General features: G+C 45.1%; 2 protein-coding genes across 5 annotated transcripts in view; one reads left to right on the top strand and one right to left on the bottom strand.

Moving 5' to 3' along the window:
* Positions 1 to 291: 291 nt before the first annotated feature.
* Positions 292 to 11,168, bottom strand: part of METTL9 (methyltransferase 9, His-X-His N1(pi)-histidine) — a 34,884-nt gene continuing 24,007 nt past the window's right edge. For 2 of the 4 annotated variants that reach the window (XM_058680263.1, XM_058680261.1), the window contains exon 5: positions 292 to 1,016. In XM_058680263.1, the coding sequence (XP_058536246.1) occupies positions 811 to 1,016 (206 nt within the window). In that variant the 3' untranslated portion in view covers positions 292 to 810. The remainder of the gene's footprint in view (positions 1,017 to 11,168) is intronic. The other 2 variants (XM_058680262.1, XM_058680264.1) reach the window with 2 other exon arrangements.
* On the top strand, positions 1,934 to 10,032 carry IGSF6 (immunoglobulin superfamily member 6). The gene is made up of 6 exons (XM_012927437.2): positions 1,934 to 2,061; positions 5,072 to 5,437; positions 7,442 to 7,548; positions 8,176 to 8,226; positions 8,576 to 8,653; positions 9,818 to 10,032. The coding sequence occupies exons 1-6, from the start codon at positions 1,989 to 1,991 to the stop codon at positions 9,875 to 9,877; spliced, it is 735 nt and encodes a 244-aa protein (XP_012782891.2). The 5' UTR covers positions 1,934 to 1,988; the 3' UTR covers positions 9,878 to 10,032.

The raw sequence follows: 11,168 nt of genomic DNA, 5'->3' as shown, positions 1-11,168 counted from the left end.
GAAACACCCAGTTCTGAGTGCAGGACTTCAGTTACTGTCAGAACCAGGCGCCTTGCGCTTCTCAGCAACAAATGGGAGCAGCACAGCCCCTGAGCAACCGGTCTCAATGAGGCTATTGTGGGAGGGGTGTCTAGACTGCCTTGGCTTTCACTGCAAACCCCCCACCCTGCCCCTCAGGCTGAAGCCGTCCCTCACCGCATGTCCAAGCAGCCTGCATCTTCCATACTCTGCTATTGTTTGGGTATTCCTGAAGCCAAAGCAACAAGAAAAAAAAGCTAGGGAAGCCTCATATTAACTCAAACGCAATGCCAAAGTCATCTCCAAAAAAGTTTATTAGCATGATTAAAAACATTTTCTCGAATAATAACAGAATTTCTAAACATGAGAGCACAATAGTGGCTATACGTTATAACCAATACTTGGAACTGAACGGCAGCTTTATTGCCAGTCTTCGTTTGTATTAAAAACAATCCGCTCATTGGTTCCATGAAGTCATGACTATTGCTTTGTCTGGGAATGAGTCCCTGTGGCAATTAAGTATAAAAAATATCTTCCATCATCACTGGAGTGTGACCTGCATTGGAGTGTGACTGAGTTAAGAATTGATTAAAAATCCAGAGTTGGGTTTCTGTTTTTTAAAAAACATTCCTTTTACACACTACAAAGAAATAATTAGTATTTTGGTCTGCAAGTTCCTACGTGTATTTAGAATGGCAGTCTCCAAAGGCCCTCCCCTCACATCAGTGTGGACCCAGGCCCTGTCCTCAATCGTACACTGGGGCAGGCTCTGAGCCTCGGGCCTCCGCATGTTTACACGGGTTTGAGGACAAAGACGGCATCATCCAGAACGTAGTAGTCATTATACATGTCACCCTCACACAGGTATGGCAGTCTGGTGAACGCTTCAATAACAAAACCAGCTTTGCGGAAAACTTCAGGTAGGCTATTCACTTGCTCTTCCCAATTCTGTCCCTTGATTTCCAAAATTTCGGATGGTTTCTCCCACTTGCCACCTACTGGAACAAATAAAAGCAATGAGTTAAATTCTTGAGCAAGTTACTTAAAGAACACACCAGGAAGGAGAGTCTCTGCCAGGGTCTTGGAATGTTTCAGACACTGGCGCACCAACGAAGCTCATCCTTTACACTTCCGGGGATGCCCGAGGCGGGAGGGCACAGAGTGGGAACCCGCAGGGTGAATGCGTGTCCCAGTGGAAATGCACCCTCGGCTCATCTGGCCCCAAAGCCCCATGCCATGACTTTCGCTGAGGCTTTCTCCAATGGGCCCCATGCGGGACTGACTGGGGAGGTGTAACAGACAACAGGTTCAGAAAACTGGTCATGAAATGCTGCAGTCTTGAGACAGGAGAGTAGCATAATATTTGAGAGGAGCTTTCAACAAATTCAACAAAATAACCTTGTGCCAATAAACTTACCACCTAGAGAGATGTATCAGGCTCATGAAGGATTAAATTTATAAAAAACAGATCATAAGCTGTGTGTTTTGCAAAGGAAGCTGACCCACTCCCTAACTTTTCAGGACAATTTTCTTCATTGCACTTAGATGCGCTGTTCGTTATTTCTTCTCTGGTCCCCCCACCTCTGTGCCAAACAATTACAGATCCACAGTGAGGCACACAGAAGGTGCCCCAGTGCCAGGCACTGGCCTGCTCAGGAAATGCCAAGTACCGCTCGTCTGTCAAACGGCACCCCTTCCTCAATTATGCACCACAAAGCTCACTGAGAACTTGTTGCACCTGAGGAGGATTGGTAAAATCCATGAAAAACAATCACGTGTTCAGAAACGTGCCACAGGCTGAAGCCTCGACTGTAAATGGTGCAACTGGATTACGAACTGTTTTTACACAATTTTAAAACTTCCCAACTGTGGTTCCTTAATCTGAGTTCCTCTCTTCAGTTCTTTATAAAAAAAGAAAAAGACAGAGTGACATAAAGACCAAGTCTCCTTCCAAGCACAGAGAGACGGCGATGGAGGCTACGCGCGAAGGCCAGCTCCTCCTCCAGCCGGTGCCGGTGATCAGCCTGATCTTACTTCATGTCGGTAAGGTTCTTTTCATGTTTTTATATCTTAAAGCTCCTACAGAATAATTTCTAACGTGTAACATTGAGGAAATTGCTAGAGTTGATAAGTTTCCTTTCTCTGTAGCAAAAGAGGGAATAAAAGAATCACAGAGAAAACTCCCTTCGCTACTGCGCCACTGTAGACAGGAGCCCGGGGAGGGGCTGGCAGCGTCCGGAAAAGCTACTTGGGCTGGTTATAGGGCAGTCAGAGCGCCCCAGGCAGACTCAGTCTGTACCGAGGAAGCACTAGATGTCTGTCCTGAATATTCGCTGGGAACAATGCTCTGTACATTAAAAGTATCAGCAGTTTGTCAGAAGAGGGGACCCTGCCACCCACTCCACCATACAGCCATTGTGAATCCCTCCACCAGCTCTTTGCAAGGAGAGACAAAGTGTTTCCTGAACACTGGGACTACTGGACAGGGAAGGGCACAAAAGCCCTTGATTTTCTTGTTCTACTTTCATCTTGTATTTTTTTTCCCCCTAACAAATACATATGACCTTTATAGACTATCTTAATGTTATGTTAAAGAATACCTGCCTTTAAAAGATCTATCTGGAAGATGGGCAGATAAAATGTCTGATTTTCATCCTAAAATGCTCTGAGTGAGGGAGTTGGTGGAAGGGGAGGGGAGAAGACTAAGCCGCCACTGGGGACTGCTGGCTCTCACTGGGTTGGCCTGATACTGCTGAGCACATTCAACATTTTTTTCTAACAAAATGGTTTTTGTAAGTATGAAAAATTAGATCGCTATTTATTTTCTAACTTTTTTTTTTCAAAAATACGAAAATGTTTTTTTAATTTCCTTCACTGAGGAGGTAGACTTCCAACCTTCTCAGCAGATACTGTATTTAAAAAAGACAAAATCCTAGAGAAAATGGGAATAAATTCTTGGAGTGAACTCTTCCATGGGAGCAGGCTTTGGTGTGATCCATTGTCTGGAGTTCCCTTTTTTTGCTAATAAATTGCTTAACTGCTGGGGGAAGGAACCCCCATGGCAGGCTGAGATGAAGCAGGGTCAGTGGTCACAAGTGTGGAGTGAGAACTGAGACTCCCCAAGCCCTGCTCCAGGGCAGCGAGGTAAAGCTTTAAGGTAACCCAAGACCAGACTCCAAAGCTGCGGCTATCCGCTCTAGCCTGTGCTAATAAGCACCTCCCTTTTAAATTGTTATCTGCAAGATAATGAGTGACTAAGTGGACACCGTTGAAGTCAGCCCAACTGTTCCCAATGTCCCATGGAGAAGGGTCACTCTACACAGCAAAGGTTCCTCTGTGCCTTTGTTTTGGTCTAAAGATCTATTTATTTTTATCGGCAAGTCATACACAGAGAGGAGGACACTGATTCACTCCCCAAGTGGTCGCAACGGCCAAACAGAGCCAATCTGAGAGGAGGACACTGATTCACTCCCCAAGTGGTCGCAACGGCCAAACAGAGCCAATCTGAAGCCAGGAGCCAGGGGCTTCTTCCAGGTCTCCCACGTGGGTGCAGGGTCCCAAGGCCGCACCAGGCCCCTCGGTGCCTTTTTAAAGTCGTGTACGGATCAGAGACCAGCCCAGGGCCCTCACTGAAGCCCATGCTGGGCTCACCCTCTTGGTCCCCAGGCTGCTGTGCCCTCTTGGCTGGTTTATATTTATCGCCTCACGACAAAGCTGCCAGCATGCCTCAAACTATACGAATGCTAAAATTAAAACACAGTGAGAAGAGGCCTGAATCACAAATGACATGATGCTAATTTTAATCCTTTTTCTGTTCTGAATGAGAACTTGTGAAAATAATGTTAAGTGAGAAAGAGTCCCTACCTCAAACTTAAGCATCAGACTCCATGGAAACAGACCCAGGCAGAATATGTGCACTATGACTTATGTGAACTCCATTTGGTCTCTACCAACATTGTTCTACAAATGGCCTCCCTTGTATGATAGAAGGCAGGTCTTTCCAATTGCTTTAGCACCTCACAGCCTTCTAGCTTCACAAACCTAGGACTAGAAGGCCAAGGCTGAGGGACCCAGTCTCCCTTCCTTGGCAAGCAGCACTGCCCAGCAAACAGAACGCTGGCCTGCCTGCGTTGGGAGCACCCAGTAGCACATGCCCCAGTGATCTCGCCAACAGCAGATGGCACAGCAGGAACAGTGGGCAATACATACTACAGTGCAGGCATGTAACTACTTACACATCTATGTACTTCACCTTCACATTAACTGGACAAGGTTAACGACGGCTACCTCAACTCTGCTGAGAAAACAGATACAGGGATCACGGAGCCGGCAACAGGTGGAGCGAGGATCTGAACTCAAGTCCGCGCTCTTTACCATGGCATCATGAATCAAATAAGCTAAGTACTACAAGGAACCACAGAACAAGTGCCAGGGAAACAGATCTGCTCAGCCACAGTCTGGCTGTCTCATTTGGCCTGTGCTCAGTAATCAGAAACCTTACGGGCTATGCCAGGGCTGCATCTCCACAGGTGTTCATCTTGCCTTTTATCGTGTTTCCTGAAACGACACCGTGTTCACAAAGGACCTATTGTGAACTGCAGTGAATTCCTAGTAATTCCAACCACCCCACTGGGCCAAAAAAAAAAAAAAAAAACCTCCTGCAAATGGCTGAATCAGAGGCAGCAACGTCCATGTGAGGAGCTTTGATTCATGCTACCACACTGAATACACACGCCTGTGCAGCTGGGGAGCAGGATCAAAGGAAAGCTTGTAAGAAGCAAGCGGGCACACAGCAACCCAGTCCAACTCCAGGCAGGCAGCCACCCTGCTCATGACGCAGGCTCAGCTGCAAACCCTAGGGGGCTATATTCTAGGGACCAGATATCCAGAGGTCAGGAATCACGCGAGTCAACACAAAGACCACTGGCCTGAGCTTGGAAAATCACATTTGAAAGGAACAGCAGGGTTTCCTAACACACCTATGTCAGACAGAACACAGGTAAAGTGAGGTGAGAAGCCCACTCAAAACCCACTCATCTGCTTCCTCCTGCAGGTGCTGTGGGGGCCTGCAGCGTCTCTGTCACGCAGCCACAATACCTAGAAGTGGACCTCACTCACAAGGCTGTGACCATTGAGTGCACCTTTTCCATGAGCAACTGCACTAGGAAGCCAACAGTAAGCCTGTGGTTCCGCCATGGCACACAGCAGCCCAAGAACCTGTGCTTCCCGCACGGGTGCAGAAGCGAAGCCGACAAGTACACAATGAGGGAAGTCCTGGCCCAAAACCAAGTGTCTCTCACGGTGAACAGGGTGACTTCAAACGACAGCGCAGTTTACATCTGCGGAATCGCTGCTGCTACGGACGCTCTGGCCCCAAGAGCCAGGCAAACAGGAGAAGGGACCGTGCTGGTGGTGAGAGGTCAGTCAGGCTCCATCTCACCATGTTGTCCACGTTGTGCTCAGGCCTGAGACTCACCCATCACTTACAGGCAGAAATCGCAAGATAAGCTGGCTCACTTAATACCCAAGCCAGCACCAGATCTGGTCTCAATGTCCACACTTCACTAGGGAAGGTGGACCAAGTACTTCCTTCCTGCCTGTTACAATGACTGGTTGTGAGGTACCCAGCGTAAAGGAAGACTTAAGCAGTGTTTAACTATCAGCTTTCTCAGGAACTGGTCCAGTGCTGCACCAGTACCCAGAACAAAGCTAGACATGCACAGATGATTGGTAAGCTGAACGCTAGGGAAAAAAATGCACAAATCTGGAGAAAAGCCACTGGTGGAGAGGCCCTGCCCTCTGCCATGCTGCCTGGGCATCAGAACAGAAGCGATGGCTTCCTGAGTTTCACTAGAACCCATGACAATTCCTCACCCAAGCCGAGACACCCAACCTAGCTAAACTCCGAATAACTTCACCAAGTCATGTTGCTGAGTTGCCTAACTCTTAGCCATCGCAGAGAGAAGTGTCACATGACTCCCAGGGACAGAAGACAAGGGAAGTAAGAGAAGTAACTTCTTGCCTTTTTGGTTTTCTTGTGTTTTTGTTTTTTCTTGAAAAGGCTGCTGGTGTGATGAGCCCTGAGGTTATGAAACCAGGACCTCAAAATCAACCAGCCCTTTGCCTTTAATTAGGCTCTAGGGACCCAAGCCCATGCAGTGTTAGCATCCTGTTTTTAACTATTAACAGGTGTTCCAATGGTCTTCTGTTATTCACATTTGGACTTTAGTTTATTCCTACCTAGAAGATAAGTTATAAACCAGTTTTATGAGTGAATTCATACACAGACATTTTTAATACTGTCAAGCAAACAAAAAAGGTTAGCTTGTGATAGTAAAACCAACACCCCGCAACCTCAGAGTCTCACTGTGTCAGACAAAAAGGGACAATGGCTGGAAAAGCAAGACTCTCCTTTAGGAGCAGAAGTGAAAGTTCCACTGAGGCAGCATGGTAACTTCCTTCCAGAGTTCCCACTACAGCACAAAAAACACTGTCTGAAAAACTAGTTACTTTGTTGGTTTCACAAACAAATGCATACACTATATAAAGTGAGCTCACACAAATTATCTATAGGATACCTTAAAGTCTGGGTTAGCAGCTTCAGTCTAAAGAAGGAACAGCACATGTACCACTTGCAATGCCTGTCTTTTTAGTAGGCAGTGTTAAAGCTCCTCAATGGACAGCCTTCTTGGGTTCTTTCACAGACTCTATTGTCCAGCCATGTGGGTACACTGACAAGGCTGTGTACTTGTTAGCACTGACAAGAGAAATTTTAAATGCCCTCAAACTGTCTTGTTGTTTATCTAACTTCTTGTAAGGCCTTAAATTAAAAAGTGATTTTAGCATTATAACAGGTAGATAGTAGAATTCTGTTAGGTTTTTTCTGAATTTAAATTTTGTCTACTTACTTATTTGAGAGGCAGAGAGGGTGAGGGAGGAGGAAAGAAAGAAGCGAATAGCCAGACTGGACTGAACCTGGAAGCCAGGAATTCAATCCAGGGCTCCCACACGGGCAGCAGGGACATCGAGCTAACTCCAAGGGTGAACATTAGCAGACAGCCAGAACAGAGAGCAGAACCAAGAGTTAAACCCAAGCACCGTCACATGCAGGTGCCCCAACCAACCAGTAGCTTAACCACTAACCAAATATCTACCCCTAAGTTGTCTTTTTTTTTTTCCCAATCTTGGAAAACACTCCATGGTAACATTTTTGGTGCAATACATGTAAAGAGCTGGTGAACTGGTTTTAACTATCTGCTTGGTTGTTTTTTTGAATCAAGAGACCCTGAATAAACATGTGTATGACTAGGCAGGCAGGGTGAGTACACTTTCACCTCTAACATGCAGCTTCAATGGTCGTTGATGTGTATATTTGCAAGAATGTGTGTCAACACCGTCTGTTTCTCTCTGGTCGGTCATGAAGAGAGCAAGCCTCTCAGCAGGGAAGTACAGAGTCTGCTGACGGCTCTCCTGGTGCTGCTCTCCATCTACATCGCTGGCATCTGCATCATCGTCATCATCCTCTCCAAAGTAAGCCAAGTCTTCTGCGCTGTAGGGATAACCCTACAGCCTCAAATATTATCTTGAGAGTAATTTCCACCTCTCTCTAAGCCACAAGCCTTAGAAAGGAAGAGGGCAGCAGCGGGTACAGATGTTCAACCCTGCAACTCTCATTAACCAGGGCACAGGACTTGGGGGGCTTCTCTCTAAAGCTCGGGAATACAAGGTTGTGAAACCACCAAATACACTAGCTTCCTACTGCAGGGGTTGGGGCTGGGGCTGGGGAGGTGGGCAGGACATCACCGTCATCTAGGAAAGCCCTGAGAAATACTCTATATGGGTAGAAAAGGTTACCCAAGAAATCAGAAGATGTGCTAAAATATTCAGAAAGGACTATCTCTTGACGGCACATGTTGTAAGAAGGGCTGTGTATGTGCCATGTTGGGATTACTGTAAATCCTCAAATCAGCATTGGTTAAAGTTGTGAAACTGGCTTAATTCATGGAATAAAGGTCTCTTGGAAATGATACGAAAATTATTAGCTCTTATGGTATAGTATTCAGACATTAAGTCTGCTTAGCCTAATGGTGGCTGAGGCAGCTGTCACAACCCTAAGTGCATAAAATGTTAGACAGACTTTCTTTTTCTTCTTGGCAGGCAAAATCTCACCCTCTAAGAAACAGAGAAACCAAAGAAGATGCACAAAAGGTACTGATCCATGCCTGTCAATGTGTCTTAACATGTGGCTGAGTGTGGCCGCTTCCTATCTGAGAAACAGGAAAGCGAGCCAGCGCCAGAGATATCAGAATAACTCTGCAAGATATGGATGTTTCCTCTTGATGAAAAAGTCAGTGGTGTACTCAAGTAGTGAGCTGTGATTGAAGCAGGACGGTTCTCAGTCATACACTCTATTCAATGATCTCCAAAGGAGAAGAGTTCACCACAGGCAGGGATGTGTTGTGGCGTTAGCCAGACTCTCGGGTCGGCTGTACTAAATGATGTACAGCAGTCGCTCATGATCACAGAGGAGATTATTTTTTTCTCACTGTATTTACAGAAGAGTGCTCGGCGTATTTTTCATGAAATTGCTCAAGAGCTGTACCAAAAGAGATATGTGGCTACAAACCCACAACCTGTAAGTATAAAATATCAAGAAGATGTAATACAGGTATATAAAGCATATTTGGGGGGGAAAAAAGAAAAGGAAAAGGAAAAACATTCCACAGCCAACTAGCTGCCAATAGTCATGTTTCCCTTTAGAAGAAGTGGAAGGAGGACTTTCATATGAGTTTTTGTAACAGAATGTGTTTTGATAAATGCACCATAAAGGACATCTCATACAATATCAGAGCCATCTTAGTGGCAGAGACCCTTTCAGAAGCATACTGAACACAGACGACGCCTCCAACAGAAAGGAAGAGGCTTTTGTGGCTCGTAAGCTCCTTCCTAGAGCATCTTGCATGCAGTAATAGGCACTGAGTCGAAGCTGCAAACATCTAGGGATCAAACTACAGAGAAAAAGTTTTCTGAAAAAGGCAGAAATAGACTCCTGAGAACAGCTATAGCTAACGATACAAGATATGAGATTTCTTCAGTCTTAAGGGCTGCAGGAATAGAAAGAAGACATATATACCATCTGTAATACATCCTGAAAATGTCCTTCTAAAGTCCTGTAACAAAGAGGCTTTTTAAAAAAGATACTGTCTCAGCACTCAGGGCAGATATTTGGGGTCTATTATGCATGGTCAGGTTGTCCTGATCTGAACGAAAATGCAAACAAAATAGCAGATTTCATATGCCAGGAAAGGGATTTTCCTCTCTAACAGTTGCCAAGGCAGTGCATAACAGGATGCTGATATAATTAAATCTTTTTTTATTTTTAAAAATCCAACTTTAAAAAGAACTTTTACCCAGGAGAGAACATTGTCTAGAGAGCTGTTTTATCCATCTGTGTATTACACAAATACATAAATTTGCTGGGCCAATCACCTCAGATACCATACATAATAACTATAAATGCCTCCTCACTCTATATTCTTATTGAGACTGGGGGCAACTTTCTCAACAAAGACACAGGTATGTGGCCAGAAGTCATGTCCAGAAGTAAAAATTATAAAAGTTCCTAACTAAAGCTCTGAACAAGAAAACAGTTTTTTAGTTTCCATATCCTACTACACATATAGGGAAAGTGGTCACATGACCTTTAAGGTTCCTGGAAGGGTACCTGGGTGAACCTGATCTCCAGAGGATGAACTCCTGGTTACTTCACCTTAACCAGGGCTTGTTGTTTATTACACAGGACAAAGACAACAGCACTTATGAAAATCAAAGTGCACTCTCCAACCGTAAAAGCCCTTAAAACGAAGGCTGTTTTCAGCTCAGTCACTCAAGGTGCAACTCCAGAATCCCTGGCAGCATTCACGAGCACAGACCAAGCAGTTCTTCGAAACAAACATTCAAAGCTGAAAATGGAACAACAGTGGTTTCAAAGGAAAATAGAGCAGTATCAAACTGAAGGTGATTTCAACAATTCTGAAATTCAACACAATGCAACTAAAAAAAAAAATACTTTTCTGATTTGCCAAAGAAACTAAGTAGCTTAACAGTTTCCAAAAGTTCAGCCTAACTTTTCCAATAACGTTTACAGTGTGCATGCTATGTTTGGTTCTTCCAATATATGAAGTGTGTGATGCCCGTCACCTTGAAGAGCATTAGAAGTCAGGCCTCACACTTCAGTCTTCAGGGGGGTGAAGTTTCATGATAACTTGTCAACATGATGGGACAATTAGAATCTACCAGGAGGGAAAACGCAGGAGGAAGGTGTCAAAATTTCAGTTTGAGAAGTTCAGCCTGAAAAGTAACTTGAAGTAAAAATAGTTGTTTCTGATTCTAACAGAAGCGATCGTATAGTGCTCATCTTCCTGGTACAGTACACCAAATAACTTATAGCATGCTAACAACTAGAACTGAGAAAAGACTACATATTAAGAGTCAGAAGATTAAAAGTTAAACTTGTGAAGATTCAAAAGCAAATTAACCAGAGAAAGCCCTAGATGTCACTGTTGTGCCAGTTCACAGCACCAGGGAGGTGTGCGCAATGCACTAGATTTGCAATGTCCTTAGCAAAACTGATTGTTCAGCAACATAACATAGAAAGAAGGTGTCAGATAAGGGGCTGGGTACATTAAAGGCAATTCTAGAGTTCATTACAATTTTATTTTAAAAAATTAGTAATGTGAACTCGTCTCTGAAAGCGACCTGTAAAGAACCTGCAGTATTGGACACAGAAGTGTGCATTCCTCATGAAACATGAATTATAACCAACTACATGTAATTCATTAAAATATTTCTTACAAAATGGGCCCGGCGGCGTGGCCTGGCGGCTAAAGTCCTCGCCTTGTAAGCCCCGGGATCCCATATGGGCGCCGGTTCTAATCCCGGCAGCTCCACTTCCCATCCAGCTCCCTGCTTGTGGCCTGGGAAAGCAGTCGAGGACGGCCCAAAGCTTTGGGACCCTGCACCCGCGTGGGAGACCTGGAAGAGGTTCCTGGTCCCGGCTTCGGATCGGCGCGTACCGGCCCGTTGCGGCTCACTTGGGGAGTGAAACATCGGATGGAAGATCTTCCTCTCTGTCTCTCCTCCTCTCTGTA

This window comes from Ochotona princeps, chromosome 24 (assembly GCF_030435755.1).
Source record: "Ochotona princeps isolate mOchPri1 chromosome 24, mOchPri1.hap1, whole genome shotgun sequence".
In the NCBI taxonomy this organism is placed as follows: domain Eukaryota; kingdom Metazoa; phylum Chordata; class Mammalia; order Lagomorpha; family Ochotonidae; genus Ochotona; species Ochotona princeps.
Note: the sequence above shows the minus strand (reverse complement) of the source record. Positions and strands in the feature narration are given on the sequence as shown.